This window comes from Fistularia commersonii, chromosome 27 (assembly GCF_037954325.1).
Source record: "Fistularia commersonii isolate RoL2024-O1a breed Wild chromosome 27, RoL_Fcom_v1.0, whole genome shotgun sequence".
NCBI lineage: Eukaryota > Metazoa > Chordata > Actinopteri > Syngnathiformes > Fistulariidae > Fistularia > Fistularia commersonii.
This window is the reverse complement of record NC_141310.1, coordinates 3,677,751-3,698,272: the sequence shown is the minus strand read 5'-3', so window position 1 is coordinate 3,698,272 and position 20,522 is coordinate 3,677,751. Positions and strand designations below refer to the sequence as shown.

Genomic DNA, 20,522 nt, shown 5'->3' with positions numbered 1-20,522 from the left:
GTCCCTAAACACCACACAGATGGTTAAGCGGCCTCAACGGCGGCTGTACTTTCTGAGAAGGCTCAGAATGTCACCTGAGATGACATCTTAAACCAGCAGCATCACCGGTATGATACAGCAGCACCGCTGCTCTGGACAGCAAATGCCTGCAGCGAGTGGGAAAAACCAAACAGAAGATCACCAGAACCCCATTGCCTTGTCTGCAAAGTACCCACCACCGCAGAGTCCACCGGAGAGCTGCCTCCGTTGCCAAGGACCGCGCCCACCCCCACCCTCCAGCCGGAGGTGCAGGAATGTAACAACTAAAAAAAGTCACTCTACCCTAATGCCATTAGACTCCTAAACTGACAGGAGTCAATAACCATGTACTACCTTTAGGACAATTCTGCACTTTACATCCAGCACAGCCAGTGCTGCACTCAACCATTCATGTAACGAAACAATTAAAAGTCGATGCATAAAACCTGGACCTGGGCTTTGTGAATAGCACATTAAAAAGTTGCACATCTATCTGATATGGTTTTCATATTTCTGTACTGTTTACACTTGGTTACAACAGTAAGTTTATTATCCATTTATTTGTCTGGCTGCACTGCAAAGCAAGAATTTCATAGTAAAGGAAACATGTTTCCAGACTGTGCGCATGACATTGAACACTTCTCAACCTGGTGGGGGTTCCAGAGTCTCATTTGTTTGCTTGCTTCACACACACACACACACACACACACACACACACACACACACACACACACACACACACACACACACACACACACACACACACACACACACACACACACACACACACACACACACACACACACACACACACACACACACACACACACACACACACACACACACACACACACACACACACACACGATAAGTCACTTTTAAATACAAATTCCATGAGAATCTGGGGAGTCAAATTCCCTACTCATTGCACAGCCACCAACACGAATTCAGCAAAGAAACCAGGGAAGGAGTAATGTGCTTGAGATTTGACTGGAGATGGATTGATTTGGATTTCACACACACACATACACACACTCACACACACAGAGTTTAAGACATTGTTAGATTTTTTTAAAACGGTTTTCATGATCAACAGAAACTGAAGTGAAAGTTCAAGGTCAAGAAGGGCTCCTTTGTGGACCTGCCCGGACAAAAGGTTCTCCAATGAGGAAAAAAATAAAAGTTGAATGTGAAACTTTATTTTGGCTATCGGGTCTGAATGTGATCCCTTCAAAGCCCAGGAGAGGTAAATCATTACTATACAGGGTATGTTACAGCTCAGCATTAAAGCAAAATTTTACAAAACACGACGCCTACGTGATTCACAAATTCAAAAATATCGGCCCCCGGCCTCCCATGTCTCTTAACAAGTCCTATGATACACTGAAATGAAATGTAGCACAGAAAAACTCAGCTCGATGAACAAGGTCAACACTAGGCTACTGAAAATGTACATAGAACACTCTGTCACAGGAGCCAAAGCGTCACTTGAAAACTTGGTACGAAGATGTTGGGCTGTACAGTAGCTTCCTTAGAACAACAGAAACTTGTGCACAGGGTTGTTTAATGGTAACAGCAGAACTGTCAGGGAAACCCTACCCCTGAGGCAAACACCGGCCTCTACAAAATAAAATGGTGCTGACCTCGTGGCTATTGATGCAGCACCTAGAGCAGCCGATGCACTATGGATAAAAAGTTCAGAAAGTTCCATTTTTAGCTGCTTTAGGTGGCAAAAATTGGCAGGGGTCAGAATTGTCGAGGTGTTCCTTTGAAGGACTTAAATCCTCCCACGCTGCCACCGCTGGGAATGGAATTGCTGGTGATCTGGACGATTCGGTTCATTCCAGAGGACGAGTGACTGGAGGGGGAGGGGAGAAATGGGGATCGAGTCAAAGACAGAGGAAAAATGACCAGTGTTATACAATCTTGAATTCCTTCTTTGCTTTGTTTTACCTGGAGGGCTGGGCCATCATGCTGCTCCTGCGACTGTCAGGGAAGCCCCCGCCCTGGGAGCCTGATCCCCCTTGCCAGTCCTTTCTCATCCCCTGGTCTCTGCCGTGACGTTCCACCACGACCTGCCGGCCAGAGCTAAATGGCTGCACACACACAATCAGAGATAGAACAATTAAAGCTGCTTATTTAAATCAAAATCTGCATAAGCTTTGTTGGTTGTCCCTATGTATGGGTTTTTGCTTCTTTGATTGTGTGTATGACTGAGCTCAGTGGACCCAGCAGACACAGAGTGAACAGATCAGCCTGGCTATTCAATGACTTCCTTCTTCATATGACCCAAGTTCTTCGGGCTGCGCTTTCGTCCAATCCATTTTTCTTGATTACAATTTTCGTTGTCAAACCTCATCGTCAAAGCGGTGTTGATACAAAGAACCACATGGATCGTATCCATAACTTACCTGGTCACTCATTGACATGGGTCTTCCTCCATCGCGGTCATTGAAGGTGCTCCTTCCTCCGCTGCCAGAAGCACCTCCTCGGAGGGAGGAACCCTCTCTGCCCGATCGCTCTGCACGTATTCGCAGAGGCCCTCTAATCAGCCCAGCAACAAAATAAAAACCATTCTATTAGTGAGTTATTAAGTATATCGAAGTATCTATGTACACATTAAACAAAGTAAATGTGTGTTTCAAATTACCGCATATCCCCCTTGCTGGGATTCATGCCGCCATCATTCTTCCAGACTCCATCCCTGGGTGAGCGGTTGTGTGACATTCCAGGCATCGCAGCTCTACCTCCCATTGTTCGATCGTGTATGGGGATGGGCCGCCGTTCATCTCTCTCGCGACGGTCACTGTCCCGTAGCTCAGTGCGCGGAGGCGGTGGCTCGGTGCGCCGATCCGTTTGAAAGTTCTTAGGGTAGCGGTTGAAGCCTGAGGTATCTCTGTGAGGAGCTGGGCGGCTTTTCTTAACATCCGGCTCGCCATCAAACCGGTTGCGTCTAAAAGTGAAACAAGGATCAGATAAGCAAAAAAAGGACACCTCTATGTCAGTGTTGTGACTCTGGCAAGCACAAGGCAGTGACGTGGACAGCAATACAAGTCTGCTAAGAGTTCAGCCTGAGTCACTAGCATCATGACTAACCTGGCCAAGATCGTGAATACAAGGGTTCTTTCAAAACACACTGTGTGAGATATATCGGCCAATATGAGAGAAGTTGACACTGCCAGGCTGGTTCTCATTTCAAAGTGGTTGTAAAATCAGGATCTTATGTGTCGGCAAAGCTATATTGATCAGATCGATCATCTATCTTATTGGTTCCACAGCCATGGCTCCCTTTCTGTTCCATATGACTTCAACACAGTTTAAGGAATAACTGTCATGTCAGAAGGATCTGAGAGTCCAACCATGCGTAAATTCTATACTCAAACCCCTGATTCTAATCTCCTTTTGTAAATTGATAATACTAAGGATAAAATATTCACCATTACCTGACGTATGTGTTTTGCTGTTCACCGGCAGCATCAGGAAACCGACTCCTGTCTCTGGGGCTGAAGTTTGTAAAGCGGTTCTGCTGCCGGTTGTAATTGGAACTTTGACTGACACGAACGTCGGACTCGGCCTGAATCTTCTTGTTTCCGTTCCAGTAGGGATCATCCCTCCGCCTGGAGTGATAAATACAAATTCCATGAGACTCTGGAGAGTCAAATTCCCTACTCGCTGCACAGCCACCAACATAAATTAAGCAAAGAAGAAACCAGGGAAGGAGTAGTGTGCTTAAGATTTGATTGGAGATGGATTGAGTTGGATAATTCACACACACTAAGTCACTTTTTTGTCTGGTCTTGCGACTTATACTCAGATGCAACTTATATATTAAAATAAATACGGTAATTTCACATTAGTTATTTTCATATATATATATATATATATATATATATATATATATATATATATATATATATATATATATATATATACAACATGCTGATGAAAACAGACATTAGCTTCTCCCTTTAGAGAGACCTTTGTTCCTGTTTTTCCATCCATGTCGAAAAATTGGCTTTCATTTGAATAACTTACTTCTTCATACTAAAAAGATCAACCAAGTTGATCACAGTAAAACTTCAGTGGGTCAAAATTCCAATCAAACAGCATGCTGTATGTACCCGTGTTCAACGTCGCGGCCTCTTTTGAGGTTGTTTCTCTTTTCTTGCTCAAACCGGAGCTGCTCCTGCTGCCTCCGGAGTTCCTCCCGTTCACGGGCGATGCGCTCTGCCTGCTTACGCCGTTCCTGAGACATGTTGAGATCCACAGAAAGATTAGAACCACTATAGCTTCATTTTGGTAAACTAGTTCAAAAATGGCAACACTTGAGAACAACAAACTCTGGCTAGCATTGTTTGGAAACAGACAGGTTAGACAACATATCAGTCCTATGACTCAAAATCCTCCTACAGCAACAGTTAAGTCTACTTTGTAAAGGTTTTTTTCCCCCTAGGAGAAATACATACTGTATATATACATGTGTGACTTGGCTGTACATACCTGTTCTATACGGATTCTCTCACGCTCAAGCTTCTCCCTCTCCAGGCGCTCTCGTTCCAATTTTTGCCTTTCCATCTCTAATCTTTGCCGTTCTCGTAGCAGATTCTCTCGCTCCTCACGTTCCCGGATCAAACGGACACGCTCCCTCTCACGCCGCTCTTGTTCTGCAATGTCCCGTCGTCTGGGGATAAAAACAAACAGCTGGTTAGGGTTGATTTCCTAGGGTTGATTCATCCATAATAAAAATGGAAATTTTGAATAGTTATGGAGTCTGTTTTTACCAAATCACTAAAGTAAACCTGTCTGTTCATTTCAATATCCTATGCCACTTGCGTTTTCTAAGGAGGCTCTGTTAAGGGACAAATGAAAATTCAAAGCTTCAGTATTGAACTTTAGTAAGCTGCCAGGCTGCAGAGTGTAAACTGCTGCTGAGCTTTGACACTGTGAGAGGGACTGAATAACAAACAGTAAATACAGCCTTTTAATGATCCCATCATGAGGAACACTGGCACAATGATCATTGCTTTTTAATTATCCCAATTAGCAGCTAAGCAAGTAATTGCTCAAAAGGCTGAATGAATACCCTTTCAAACTTGTCAGAGATGCATATGTAATGCAGAGCTAACCTCTGCTGTTATTAAGCAGGAGAATTTGCAATACCATTTTTGGCCTTATGATTTGGTTCAGTGTGCTGGAATATTTAATGTTCCAAGTACACGTGAAGTACCTGCGCAACTCCACAGCTCGGCGGACACGTTCAATGCGAGCCACTCTTTCACGCATTCTCTGCTCCTTCAGCTTGTCAAAAGGCAGGATGTCCGATTCTTCATCTTTGTTGGTGAAAGGTTGTGGCTTGTCTTTCATCATCTCAAACTGCAAGGACAGAAATGGAAATTAAGATTCAAAATGCCGACATGATTAATGTGTTGGTTAAAACTGACCAGAACATGAAAATGATACCTCTTCAGGGGGAATCAACCATTTAGGCCGCCTCTGAAAGTTCATGTTGAAGAAGGGCTGGAAAAAAGGAGGGCTTCATTATACATTATTTCACCAAAATACAAGGAAAAAAAAAAAATTAATTCAAGTCAAAAACCAAAACCTACTCTTTCAAAATACCTCCCCCTTCGAAATGGTTTCATTCTACCAAAATGTGGTTCTCCTCTGGGATAATCCATCATCATCATCATCTTGCCTGGGCTTTTTGGCCCTGGAAAAAGTTTATAAACAATATATTAATCTCTCAGCTCGACTAATGAGCCCAGATGAGTGTCTTAAGAGGAACAGAAAACTTACGTCCTAGCTTCCTGTCGTCTTTCTTTGATGATCCTGGCGACGAATTACATGAAACTGACTCCAACTTTCCAATTTTGGTCTCCAGTTTCTTTGAAAAGTCTTGGTCCTTCTCTGACAGCTTATCCAGTTTCTTATCCTCCTTGTAGGAGATCTGCAATCTACCAGGGAGGACAACATGTTGATTTTGCTTTAAAATCACCAAAAACAAGTGTTAGTTCAACTGTTTGATACTCACTTGTTTGTCAGCTTCAGTCCCATGGAGCTACGCTTTTCATTTGATTTGAAGGCAATGGCTTTTTCTTCCCCCTCCTTCTTGGAAGTTTCTTTTTTAAAGGGATCATTTTTTGCCTGTCAAAAAAATTAGGACACATCAGGAACCGACGGACAATTAAAGATGTCAGAAAACTAGTTGACAGTGACAGTTCTTGAAATAAAACCGCTTATCTCACCCATTCAACAAATATTTGCTGTCCGTGGAGCTCTGTACAGTCAAGGTGGGCAATGCATCGGGTCACCTCGGTGCTGGAGGACATCGTCACCAGGCCATAGCACTTGGAACCGGGACTACGAGCATTGGTCACCACTTTGGCACTTAAGACCTACAAGTGACAAATATCAATTTTGAAAGTGAAACAATATTTTCTCGACCCAATTTCATATGTATTACCAATATCAAGGTCAGGGGAAAGAAACAAGAAAAATAAAGGGAAAAAAACTGTCCCTATTAGTTACCTTTCCATATTTACCGAACAGGTTCTTTAGATCCGCCGCTTTGGTGTTAGACGACAAGCCGCTCACCCATAAGTTACGAGAAGAGCTGATGCTGCTGCTGACAAGTTCTGATGACGAGTTTAGTTTGGCAGGCATTCAGTATTTGTAGTGGGTTCATAAAGGATAAAATGTGAAATGTTACAGGTATAACGGTAATTGACACAAACAAGACACTGAGACTCTTACCCTTATCATCTTTTCCTTTCCCATCTCTGTCTCGTGACCAGCAAAAAGGAAATGTTGCAACAAGAAGTAGAGGGAATGAGTTAAGCTAGATGAAACTCGAGTGCAAAGTGACAGACAGGAACACATCAATTGGAGTAAAACATCAGATTTTCAGAAAAATGAACTCCTTCAGGCAAGACGTGGATCTGAACAATGTCTCAAAGGCTTCATTGCTTTTCCAGTGGTGAGGTGGGTCTGGTTGACAGCCAATTTATTCCCTTGACCAATGAAATCTTCTGAGGTTTGTTCAACTTCACAGGGAATGATTTGGGGAAAAAAGGCCCGCCGTCAGGAGAACTAATGCTCTTTTATCACGCCTTGGGGAAAGGCTTTAACACTGCCGGAACAGTCAAAGTAACAAAATAAGAGGTGTATTTCAGCTCCAAGGTCACGCCAACATTAAAACAACGGCAAAAAAATAAACAAAGTTGTACATGGCAGGATAAGGTACATCAGTGAACACTTCCCTTATGGCAAAAAAAAAAAAAAAATCTTGAGGCTACCCACAATGTTGCGTTCTTAGTGAGTTGGACTTGGTAGTAGAATCAAAGGACATAGAAAGACAAACCTCTTTGCTTGACCTGATGCCCCAGTAGAGGAGGGGCCTTTCTTCCCAGAATCCTTTTCTTTTTCTCCCGTTTCAGCGTTCTTCAAGGCCTCTCTGCTGACTTTCTTCGTGGGGTCACCCCTGGATCCGTCCTCAGTCTTACCATCGATATGGTCCTCCATGTCTTCCACCTTCATCTCATCATCTGGGCTCATCTCAGCAGAGGCTTCTGGCTCATCAATGCCCTTCTCAGCCTCTGGATCTGGAAGTTTCACATGTTTACCTGTTTCCAGGAGATCGTCCCCGTCAATATCCAGGGTGATGGCGTCTTCATTTTGAATTGAGACTGATAGGTGATCGTCCTCAGCTTCTTTAGAGGAATCCATGGCTTCAGGAGCCATTTCGGTATCCAAGTCTGGCTCAACCTCCGCATCTATCTCTGGTTCAGCGTCATCATCCACCTCGGGCTCTGGCTCAGCATCAGTGTCTGGCTCTAGCTCAGCATCTGGGTCTGGGTCCACCTCCACCTCAGCATCCTCCTCTGGGTCAGGCTCAGCCTCTGCTTCAGGCTCAGGTTCAGGTCCAGCTTCAGGCTCAGCCTCAGGTTCAGGCTCAGCCCCAGCCTCAGGTTCAGGGTCAGGTTCAGGCTCAGGTTCAGGGTCAGCCTCCGGTTCAGGTTCAGCCTCAGGTTCAGGCTCAGCCACCACTGCTTCTGACTCTGGTTCAGCCTCAGTCAGAGCATCAGCCTCAGCTTGACTGAGGTTGTCCTCCTCGCTGGGTGCAGGCTTAGAATTTTCACGAGTACCATCATCTGTATCAGTTATATCTGAGGGATTTAACAAGGATAAACATGGCAAAAAAAAAAAAAAAAAAAAAGAAAAAAAAAAAAACACTTTTAAACATTGACATGCCGCATGTTATTTGACCTGAAAGTAGAATAGAAAGCACATTTAGTGTTAGTGGTCATCGAGGGCGTAGACACCACAGGAAGACACAAAACACACAATCTTCGCTGGAAATGGCCTTTGAATCCGTTTTCTTCGTTTCCTGTGCCATATACAGCTGTGGAGTCACATCAGTTCACACTGACTGAGAAATAAGAAGCTCCCTTAAAGATGTGTTGCTTCTTCAAGCCAAAGCTCAAAGGGGAAAGGTAAAACTCATCACTTTAACTTGAGTTTCACACTGTCCGGTGAAACGTTCAGCAGTAGGGTTTTGATATGGTCTTCTATATCCTCCGTGTCTTGAACTATCAATGTCCGATCAGCAGGTATCAGAAAAAAATCATCTTTCACCGCTGAATCCAACAAGTGATGGTGTGTCCAGTCAACGACACAGAAGTGTGTATACTTGTCCATTAAATTCAAAATGGTGTTCTTCCAGGTCCACACGTCTAACTCTGGCTGCAGTCTGCAGTTAGGCACTATGTGCAGTTTGAACAGATGTCTGTGATGATTTGATCAAGTCTCCTCTTTTCCCCATTGCCTCCTCAAACAAGACTTCTTTATCGTCGGTAAATGTTGAAGAGACTGGCTGTCTTTGCCATATCCCAACGTCTTTCACATGCTGGCTCCTCAGTTTGAAGGGTCTGAATACTGTCGTACTGAAATCCTTCCAGGTTTGCTTGACAACTCTCAAAAGCAAAATGTCAACAGGGTGGGAACAATGATCCTTGTGTCTTACAAGTTGTTGCTTTGTTCATTAGACTGAAGACTGGGATGAAATGTCAGCATGTTGGTAAAGCGTCCCTCGTTGATTCCCTGGAGAATGTGTCCAGCGCGAGAGACGTCAGCTCTCCATTGTGACATATAGCCAGCTTTTCCTTGATATATTCTGAGTAGTCCAGGTACACTGGGTGCCTGCTTCCAATGAGTCATGGGGCGACCAGACAAAAACATTGAATTGGTCTTTGGAGGCATGTCCTTGATGCTCCTTTGACTGTATTGTGATGTACTTCATCAGTTTCCGCAGAGGCATGAAATAGCAATGGATGTGCTTAATGATTGATTCTTGCTATGAAATGTAAAGGCTGAAAAAAAAAACAAGTTAGCCTGGGACATAGTGTGCTATCTTACATACCTCTTTCTGATTCATACTCCTCAGTTTCCTGAAAACAAATGAAACTGAGTTGAGGCACCCATTCCTGAGAGCAGTATAATCAGTATAATCATATCATTTTCTGTGAAGTGACTGGTTTTGACAGGCAGGCTAATGGTAAGAAGCACATTCTAACGTGAGTTGTAACAATACAAGTTAGCTCACTCTCAACATTAGGCGTATGTCTACATAATGGTGGAGGTTAATGAAATTGTGCATTTGTGTTGCAAAAAACTGAAGAGAAAGTGACCACAATTTTACTTTTATACTGCTTTATATGAACTATCTTATGAAATAAAGGGGCAATCACCTTAGAAGACACATCTTCTTCCACATTGTTGTCTGTATCGGAATCCACCTTTTTCCCTGAGGAGTTAAATGCAATATTCAAAAGTTATCAAATGTGATTCTCACAAAACTGGTTTCTAAATTGTAATCTCAGTTAAGTTAATACTTTTACCTTTGGTTTTTCCACCTTTACGAGTAGGTGTGTCAGCTGTTGGTTGTATTGCAATGCTCTCAGTGTCACCACCTTCATCTTCTATAGCCTTGAGTAAAAGGAAACAGCTCAGCTATTTCACTTTAGGCTGATGGAATTGTCATCAAGAGCTTGATATACAAGATATGGTCTTAAGTTAATTGGTTATTATCTTTATTCATCCCTTTAATTGAAAAAAGGACAACATAAAAAATAGAAATAATTTTTCAGATGTTTAAAAATATGATGCGGGCCAGAGGATTCCTGTAGCACCAAAATGCTTCACAATGCTTGACAAATGGTACTTCGTGACACTGCTTTACGAAACAAAATGACTTGCAATTTCTTCTGCATTTCCTATAAATACTGTTGCTTGTGCCAGCACCACACAATGGTCAACAAATAGAAACGTTGTGGATTTTTTTTTCCAGTGGACATGTGGACGATGGGGGCCAGAGCTCAAAATGATATATCACAATCCATAAAAAGCGGGGGGATTAATTTTGCAGTGGATATACAGATGTAGCCAAAGGGTGTTACTGTTTTGAGTTGACCTATTCTAGTTCATTTTTAACTCGGACCTGGTTTAGGAGAAGAACATCCCACATTTCTTTTGGTTGTGGCAAAATAAGCATTAAGTCCTGGACATATAAATGAAGATAAGTATGTCTTAATTATTACATTGGTAACCAGGACGTGCCAAATCCTTTTCCCAGTTATGTTGATATTCTAAATCGGATGTTGATCACGTAGTCTTATTAAATGCGAAATGGGAAGGGGAAGCAACTGTTAACCTACAAATCTCTATTTTCGAACTAGAAGTTAACAGGACAGTCTTTACGAGTACTGCTGCTGAATTCAATATATGTGAATCTTATCAGATCTCATCGTTATAACTAGACCGGTTCCGTTTTAAAAGACGTTTCACCAGTAATCCACAAAGACCACGACCAACAGCCGGTACTTCGTGACATGAACCCTCCGCCCCCCGATCTAGAAAGAAAAGATCTTTCCCATTGAACTGAGTAAATTCTCCGCAGTACGAGAGCCGCGGGAAGATGACGGAACTTCACGGATTTCAAGCATAGAGTCATGACTCCGAACAACTGTTTACCTTGTTGGTAGCTACAGATCCATGAACCAAGCGTAAGCATTAGCTAACGTAGCTGCTCTCACAGCAGGATCATGGGACAGTTTCTAACTCCACCAGCATTTTGTTTCATTTTACCTGTCTGAGTCTTGCCACGAGCACGCTCTTCACGCCAAACGCGTCCAAATTCCTACGTTTCAGTTCGGTTTTAAGGTCGACAACTCTTAATTCGGATAATTTCTTTGACTCTGTGGAAATGGCACCCGACGCCATTTTACCTACTAAGTTGTTCGCGTGCGCAGAACGAGTTCGTGCAACTTCTTCTTCGCTGGGCATGTTTGTTGCTGTATGAGGCTGTAGCGCCCCTTACTGGAACGGAGGACCGAGGAGACAAGACCAGGCAAACAAAACATTTTTTTGTCATGCATCTTGTTTCGACAGAAGAGTTCTATTGAATTGCTGTTTGTTAGATTTAATTGCACCATCAGGACATCATATCTGGTGGGTAAATCGTTCACTCCTACTCAGGTTTGTCAGTTGACAGCGTATTTTCTATTGTTTTCACTGTCCAATATTTTGTCACCGGCATACATATGAATTTTGAACACTAATCCACATGTTGAGTCATGTAGTCTGCATTTCTGAGGTTTCACAGATGTGAACTTTTTCTCTGAACATTTTGCTAAATGTGCAAATACCTGTCCCAGCTCTGCTTTGATTTTATGGGGATATAAGCGTCTATGTATTTTACCTTACTAATTTGCTTTCTCAAGCGATGCATATTTTTGGTGTTTCATGATGTCCCAATGATGTCTCAAATGTATTTTTTTTTCCTAATAAAACTGAGCTCTTGTGATATTGAAACATGGTCAACTGTATTCAGTCACCCTCCCCCCCCCAAAAAAAGATAAACTGTCATTGCGTTGGAGGAATTGGAGAAAGGAGAGGAGTATCAGGCTGAATGTAATTTCAATATTTGGCATTGTGCAGCAAATTCAATCACATTTTTCAAAGTCATCTATATACATATTGTAACATTTACATTAAGCACACCTGGATAATACACATACTGGAGTCTCAAATTAATTATGCCATGACATCAGGAAAACAATATTCCATTATCATTGTGGGAAAACAATACCTGTTTTTAAGAATTATAAATTATATTAATGTATTCAAGAAAAAAAACAACAACAATTACTTACATATAATCATACTCTTTACAGTGATTGTGAGGCCTCATTTTATCTTTTCCATGGTTGCTCTCTACTGCATGCTTCTTCTTTTTTTTTAATCGCTCTTTGTTTGTCAGCACATGGTTTCTGTTATCTCAGTGAGCTGGATGAATATTTCCCAGCTGTTGCATTGGAGTCAGATCCTGATCCTGACAGCTTTAGCTCCATCTTACTGGGTGCAGCTACCAGGAATGAATGGCTGGGGTCTGAGTTGTGTCTGCATGCTTTGAATGACATACTGAGGGTGATGAACAAGCCTGCCAAAGAGGTTTTGTGGTTCACATATGACTGTATTTATATGGGCTTTTAATTAAATGCATATAAATCCCAGGCTTTTGCAACTATTGCTTTTTGCTAGCACTGGCAGGGGAGTTTTCCATAGTGAGTCTCTTTGAATGGAGCTTGTGGTCTGCATGGAATGTAATAACCTTATATACAACCTGCTCCATTCAGAATCATACATGCATTTGACATGCATCTTTAATATTCCATATGGCCCATGGTGAATTTTTGATTCCCCAAACCGTGATTTCTTCTTAGTTCCATATCGGCTCCGTTTGTTTTATTCATTTATCTGTCATATTTTCGCAATTTTTGCAGGGGAGGGAAAAGGCTTATCGCATGATCGAGCTCTATCCGCCAAGAGGCGCACTAGACTTTGCAATTCAGGGAGTTGCTACATATAAAACACTGATGGGCGGCCTGAAAACGTCCTCGGTAAACATGGCTCCCTGTCCCCTTACTTGACAGTATTCTGTTTGAAATAAGAGCAGTGTGTTAATAACTTCGAATACCAATGCAGTTGGATATACTTTGAAGCGTTACGATGACTGAAAAATCAAATCTAATCAGGTTGTCGCAAATTGCCGTAAATTGATGGGCATTGGTGATCTAGCGCCCCCTTCCGGTCGATGTGACTGCCGCTTAGCGTTTAGCGGACAGACGAACGGCTGGGTAAACAACAGTGGATGACTCGAGAGGCAGAAATGGGAACTTCGTCGAAGGCTAATAGTAAGCCCTTTCTATTTTGTCCATCAGAACCATTCTTACAGGCCGTGTTATTCTCCCACTATACCGTTCGAATCTAAATATTCGAGTATGGTGAGGTATCCGAACAGTGAAGTTGAGCTAGCCTGTATGCTAGCTTAGCTGGTAGCCCTTCAGGGCCCAATTGCCTTGGATTTTGTTTCTCGGCTCAGCTCGGGACTGTGTTGTCAGTTTCACAATCCCAGCCTCGAATTGTGAACGTCCCCGGATCGCGATCTCAACGCAGGCCTATTTTAGTTACGATCTTAGTTAATGGAATATATCTGCCCGTTTTTAACGCCTGCCATTTAGTTCTACGGGATTTAAGATCGCATACAACAGAAGGGAAGGTGACACATTTTGATGAAAAAATGGATTTGTACACAGGTACGTGTTGTCTTTGTTGTCCAATGTCTGGAATATGTGTCAGGCCAAGTGGCCATCTGTCTACCTTGGTTATATCTTGAATTATTCTATTAGATTTGCTTGTAATCTTAACGGTCAAAACCTTACTAGCAATGGTTAGTCCTATTTCTGGTGCTCCTCCGTTAAAACAAGTTTAACTGGCCTCAGTCGCCCCTCAGTAGCAGTTCGCGGTGTACAGACAGACAGACAGACAGGCGGGCAGCAGTTGAGCTTATTGTAAATGTGAATCGTCACAGAAAAAGAGACTATTCCTCAGATTCACATTCTCGACATTGTCTCTGCATCTGAATAAATCTATGTAACAGGCTTTGCTCGCCTTGTCAGGTAGTCAGGACAGAACACGAAGACCACCGCTAGCAGCAGCAGCAGCAGCAGCAGCAGCCCAGCTGTCCGGGCTCAGTCATACATCTCTGATTGCCGTACTGTTGCCATTGATGTAACATTTTGATTTTTGGCCTACGAGATGATATCCGGGATTATTGACTTTTTATACAACATAGGAAAAAAGATCTATTGCTTTGCCTTCATGCACGGAATTTTCCCCCTTCAGGGCTGTCGTCTGAGGCCCCTGAATTCATGCATATGTCATTGCGTCGCGGTTCCTGTGGCACCTGAAGGACTCATTGTCATCACTGAATTGTATATAATGCTGCTCTGGTTTGTCATTTATTGCAGTCCAACTGAAATGACTGTTTTTCTAATGTCTTGAGAAAATAACTACTGACGCAATTAACTGCATCACCTGGTTTACTCCCACATTGAAATGCCACAATATTAACAGTATTTCTATCGTGGAACAAGCAGGGATTTCATGATTGAATTGCACTGCTTGGTTGTTTTCCCTCTCAATCAGAAATAGTTGTATGTGGCAATATATGCTTTCATCGTCTATACTATAGATCGGTATCAGTGATTTGAGTGAACGTGCTTAAAAGTAGGACTACTAAACAAGTTACATCGTCTCAAAAGTGAACATGAATACAATTCAACAGATTTTGTTTTTAAAACACTTTTCAGTGTCATAGCACAATTAACAAAGGTTTTCATGGTTATGTTCCTGTTATTTAAATATCCACGTAATCAGTTGAAAAATTAACATTATGGGTGATATTGTGACATAAGTGTAACTGATGGTTCAGAAGGGTATTAATAATCCATAATAGGTGGCCAGTGAGTTGAATAATTTAAAAATGGTATAATTTCAAATTATGTTTGCATTGTTCTATCTTAATCAATGTAATATATTATTATAATGAAACCTGTGATTCACGGGGGATTCTTAGTACAGTATACTCTAAGAATGTTGTATTATATCTGACTGAGACTTGGCTTTTTTGTGAACTGAAGACTGAAATGACTGAGACTGAAATTCATTTGCACAAAACAAGCAAAGTTTTTCTTTTTTCTATGTGCAATATTAATTCTGTCATCTGTATACAAAAGGTTGGTACAACATGTTCCTGAATCACTTGCTGAGATTTTTGCTCCTTGATTTTGTTTCTGATTACATCACCTCACAAATTATTGTAGGCGTGTTGTGGGGGGACACCCACTGCGTGCATACATTGCAATAGCCTACACTTGTGTCATTTTCCTAGTCGGAACTGGGTGCGTGTGAAGAAACAGAACACGCAATAATATAGTTTCAACAACATTCCAGAATAATAGAATATTAATGTATCAGCTGTCGGCTACACAGTCTTTCAGGACAATAACTACTCTCACATGCACCTCAGCAGGAACTGCACCTCACCGGAACACAATAAACCACAGAAACAGATGATCATCCAAGATACAATGAACTAAGAAAACCTTCATACGCAGTGGCACAACAAAAAATAAATTCACAGGAGTGAGTTACACAGGATTCAAAGTGTAGGAAAACCCAATGAAAGTATCAGTCTATCAACAACATGCACTGCTCTCAATCCGACACAGAGATGAATTTGGGCTGCATTTTATTCCGACAAAAGCACAGCTTAAAAGAATTCAGCAATTTTTAATGTTTTACACTGCAAAGACAGATTTCATTTTAACATATTAGTCAAATTAGATGCATTTATTTGACATAAAGAACATATACTCCTGCATCAACTCAGTCCTCTTTCAGTCTTTACTAACCATCATCTTTAATTGCTGTAGTATTGCCCACACGTTGTCTGAAACGAGTTAATTTATCCTTTTTCAAGTTGTTGTAAATTTCATTTGAATTTCTTTACCTCACATAACATAATATTGTGCCTTGTGTAGGATATCACTGGCAGGATTTGCAAAATCTGTCCCTAAACCAAAACATTTGGAATTGAGGGTTATATGTGAATGTTTTGATGCAAGTATTTGTAAAGCTAATCACGCCATATAGCTACTGGATTAGAAGGGCTTTCCGTTTTGAGTCAAGATAACTGCAAACTGCAAAATGACATTTACTCTTTCCAAATCACTGTCTCCATGCAGTGCTCGTTTAATAAATCACATTTTCAGGGAAAAAAAATCTTAAGCCCTGCTATGCTCGTATTTTGCATTGATTTAGGATAACCTTATGTGGTGAGAACTCAGCTTCAGTTAAGTAGCTCTTCTGTCCCTTTTTTGCAGTTCTGATATGTTGCATAAAAGCACGAGAATTATTGTCATCAGAAATGTGCCAAAAAGGCAACATGAGTATTGATCATGCTGCGACAGCTTAATCTGTCTGTGGTTGTTTGCTTACTTATTGCATATGTAATGTCAAAGAACACACTTGACTGAATGAAACTTTTATTTCATTGTTCAACTCATTAAACACTGGGATCAGAAGTCTTTGGCTTTTGCACTGTTGATGTGCAAATTCATGGCTACCAAAAAGCTATAAAAACATCCGATCTGGGTAATTCAATGTCATAACTATTCTGCCTCCTTTGCATCCGTTGTACATGAAGGTTGATATTTGACTCCCCCCATAGATGTATGATTATCTGAGGTTATGGATTGCATGATACTAAGATTTAGATTTCATGTCATTGCTCTTTAAAGTGCATAAGTCACTATTTCCAGTGATTATACAAATTTAAAACACTGCCTTGCATTACACATTCAAATTGATGTCCATAAGATTCCTAAGTTTATGATAAATTCGTAAAAATTGTATATGATCCCACCAGGTGATCTCATGCATAAACCTGGTATATCAGCATTCATTTTATTTCATTTATTTTTTTGGTGACAATTTGATAAACTCTGAAAAGTTCTGCCAATTCTGTAGTGGTCTGTCCTTGGGTAAATTTCAGGCTTGCACATCTGAAGTGTGTTTTTTGTGGTCTGTTTGTTTTGTTTTTTGTAGGTGTCCTGAGGTGCAGTGGATAGATGGGTCGGAACTGATGAGAGGGGACTTAATGTTTGCCTTGTGAACATAGAGCTGCCACCATGAAAAGTGAGGTGCCATCTGAAGCCCCTAGCAGACAGGAGCATCTGAAGGAGCCACTGGTGAATCCAGAGCCCATGGAGGCGGCTAAGAGCTTCCCTAACAACATGGAGGTCATTGGAAAGGAAGGAAGCGAGTTTGCTAGTTTGTGTGCCGAGTCCAGGCACCGAACCCTGAAGGACACTGGGACACACAGAGACTCCGAGCGAAGCCTAGCTGGACGAAGAAAAAGAAGGGGCCAACAGGCAGGGCCATCAGACTGCTCATTGAAGGAGGGCCATATTAGTGAGAGTTCCATGGCTCCGCAGCGTCCCAGGGTAGAACTTTTACAGCACCCCAGTGGGGATGATCATAATCCTGAATCGTCTTTTAGTGACTGTGCCTCCTCCCCATCCTCCAGTCTGCGGTTTGGGGACTCGGACACTCTCAGCTCAGAGGACGAGGGGGAAGCTGGAGCAACAGGGGGCCAACACAAGGCTCCTGCCTTGACAACAGGAGCCACTGGAGTTAGTTTGCGGCCTGTTCTGGGTCGAACCAGGCGGAACCGTTCACATAAGTGGGTGCGGTCCGAGGCTGAGCAAGTGTTGCTGAAACGACCTTGTTTGAGCAGCAGGCGGCCACTACATAGGAAACGATTTGTGAAATCTGCTCCTGGAGGAGCTCAGCGGACTCAGAAGCAAAAGGAGCGACTGCTACTGCAACGAAAGAAACGTGAAGTGATTGCACGCAGGAAATACGCTCTACTCAACAGCACCAGTAGTTCTAGTGAGGAGCTGAGCAGTGAGTCGTCCTCCCCCTCCTCTACTGAAGCGGAGGATGAGCTATATGTAGATGTCAGCAGCACCAGCAGCCAGCCCAACAGTGCAACAGGAGCCACAGGTAATGAATGCTCTTGATTATGTAATACAGTTGCATTTTTTTCTTACATTATCTGTATGTTTTAATGATGATGTCGTGTAGTTGATTATAGGTTTATCTCAGTTTTGTAATATTGGTAGAACTCATAAACCAACAGGTTAATCATCTGTTCTATTGTACTGTTTTGTTATAATTTCATTACCATGACACTGAAGTCTACATTTATTAATGTGTTGTTAATTTAAAGGTGGTAATATGTTCATTACTCTTTGTCTTCCAAATGCACTTTCAGTTAGTCACACATCAACTGTATACAGCATCTTGCTGAAAAGAAATTACATTTAAAGAGTAACTGTATATTAAAAGTGAAATGAACAGGCAAGTTAATATGATTTCAAATCCATATTCTGATTATTTTAAACTTACCTTGAGTGGGGTTAAGGATGAGTTATAAAACGCTATACCCTTAAACACTCTTAACTGCAAGGTTTATATTTTACTTTTTGTTCTGTCATCCTATCTGAATTGTGTCTAAGCAGTGGACTTGGCATTTTTTGGGGGCTTAAGCTGCTGGGGCTGTGGTCTTTGTGTTGTTTCATTGTGTGATGTCATTTGATTTAACATGCTGTTCTTTGATAAAGCAGACTAAGCTTATAAAAGATAGATGTACAATCCTGAATACAATCAATTGACTCACCCAAGATTGAATTATTTATATAATGTGATCATATGATTAATGAAATAATGTCAGCTTGATACATTTTGGTCAAATAGCCAAGCATAGTAATTAATATTGCAAGCTGACCTGCGTGGCTGGGTTTTAGAGTAAGAAAAGTTACTGGCCATCAGAATTTGGTAGATGATGCCATTATCTAATTTGCATAAATATCATTTCTCATAGAAGCGGCTATATGAGAGGGATGGAATAAATGCCTAAGAAAATGGAATGAGAAATACCCTGAACAAGTTTAGACATACAAATGCTTGTGGGGAAAAAAAAAAAAAAAGATTTTTATGGTTTTACAAGGAACATGATAAGGCTGTGTAAAGGAAAGAGTAAATGTTGAAAAACAGATACAGCCTGAGCCAAAGTCAGCACTGTGATATTCTGTAAGCTGCACATCTGTAATTTACTCTTTCATACAGTCGAGCAGTGTAGCTTGCCTGAGTGCTCTGGGGTTGGAGAGGAAGCGAGTAGTTGCTCACAACTACTGTGCGTAAAGGACTTCCTTTATGTATACAAAGTAACACCATGAATGTATTCAGCAGGTTAATGTTGTTGTTAATCAGTTATCCGTTTGAACCACAGTATCACATGGGTTTATAGGTACCACATTCCTCCTAAAATGGAAAAAAACGTGCCCTCATATTCCTCCCCAAATGCATTATCATTAGCTGATACCAATGAATAGTGTCTGTATCTTTTGGATTAAACATTAAATGTTAGATAAAGGCTCATTTGCATATTGACGTGCCAAACATTGACACTTTGTATTCGGAAACCCACACATTACGTTACCACTCCAGTGTTTGAATATGTATCGACCACTCAGAAATGGGCACCATGGGAAAAAGTGGTCAAGACTGCAGGAAAACATTTTTTAGATAATTTTGAAAGAGCAGAAAGTTGTGAGATTAAATTTCAAATTTCTGGCATCTAAATTACAGCATACCATAATGGCTGAACTGGCTTCACACAGATAAGGTAAAGGACACACCTAGTATACAGTCAAGTTACTGTTGGCGCCTGTAGACTCGTGTCAAGAGTCTACAGAAAGTAAAAAGCTAGTTAATAGTCACCAGGTGTTGATTAATATAGGTGCGTTGGTATTTCACTGAACTATGAACTTTTAATTGCTGATGATCCAGACTTTAAAGGTATTTATCTAATTGAAATTGAATCCATTCATTATGCCAGGTGTGGTTGCAGTGTGTGGTCTGGCGTGAGCAAGGTGTCCCATATAGAATACCAGGGCTTCAAAATTGATTAGTGGTATGTAATGATGACAGTGCTTGCAATAAGGAAATATGTATAACCTTTAAATATCTGCCATCCCTATATTTTTGACAAGACATTAAAGCACACATACCATCTTAAAAAAATATTTTGCCTTGCCTGGCTTGGCCAAAGAAAGTAACCTTGCCAATTGTCAGGACCAGCAATGAATTAAAGGAAAGGAACATGCGACGCAACAACCAATAAAAGATGGAATGTGTGAAGGAACAATAAATCACTACTGGAGTACTGGAATGAAAGTCAAAATATGTATATAGACACCATTTGGCTACCATATGCTTTATAAGTCCAGTGAACACAGCAAAACTTGAAGTTGTTTTTTTCCCTCGAAGTAATCCATTCGGGTTGCTCAATCCACCTGGGCAGAGGTAGCCATCCCATGTTAAAAGAATATGACTTATTTTGCTTAGGAGCTATTGGCCAGTCCTCATATCAATCTACTCAACTCCTCTAGCTGTTAATCATTTGATCAGCAGGGGCAACATTATTGGGAATTTGAATAAATTGTTGGGTGGGGATGCAGACTGAAATTGTAATATGA

At 41.4% G+C, this 20,522-nt stretch overlaps 2 protein-coding genes across 4 annotated transcripts in view; one reads left to right on the top strand and one right to left on the bottom strand.

Annotated features, from left to right (window-relative positions):
* Positions 1-1,201: 1,201 nt before the first annotated feature.
* On the bottom strand, positions 1,202-11,295 carry sltm (SAFB-like, transcription modulator). The gene is made up of 20 exons (XM_086175244.1): positions 11,161-11,295; positions 9,915-10,002; positions 9,765-9,820; positions 9,437-9,464; positions 7,379-8,183; positions 6,772-6,797; positions 6,547-6,653; positions 6,264-6,413; positions 6,050-6,162; positions 5,815-5,972; positions 5,625-5,728; positions 5,479-5,535; positions 5,246-5,391; positions 4,519-4,699; positions 4,140-4,264; positions 3,462-3,635; positions 2,669-2,971; positions 2,430-2,562; positions 1,972-2,114; positions 1,202-1,876 (listed from the first exon to the last, which is right to left on the bottom strand). The coding sequence occupies exons 1-20, from the start codon at positions 11,293-11,295 to the stop codon at positions 1,765-1,767; spliced, it is 3,144 nt and encodes a 1,047-aa protein (XP_086031370.1). The 3' UTR covers positions 1,202-1,764.
* A 1,874-nt stretch (positions 11,296-13,169) lies between these two features.
* Positions 13,170-20,522, top strand: part of rnf111 (ring finger protein 111) — a 34,122-nt gene continuing 26,769 nt past the window's right edge. For 2 of the 3 annotated variants that reach the window (XM_086175284.1, XM_086175281.1), the window contains exons 1-2: positions 13,170-13,268; positions 17,026-17,985. In XM_086175284.1, coding sequence (XP_086031410.1) covers positions 17,109-17,985 — 877 coding nt within the window. In that variant the 5' untranslated portion in view covers positions 13,170-13,268; positions 17,026-17,108. Of the gene's footprint in view, positions 13,269-13,532; positions 13,671-17,025; positions 17,986-20,522 lie in introns of those variants that run through there. The other variant, XM_086175283.1, reaches the window with a different exon arrangement.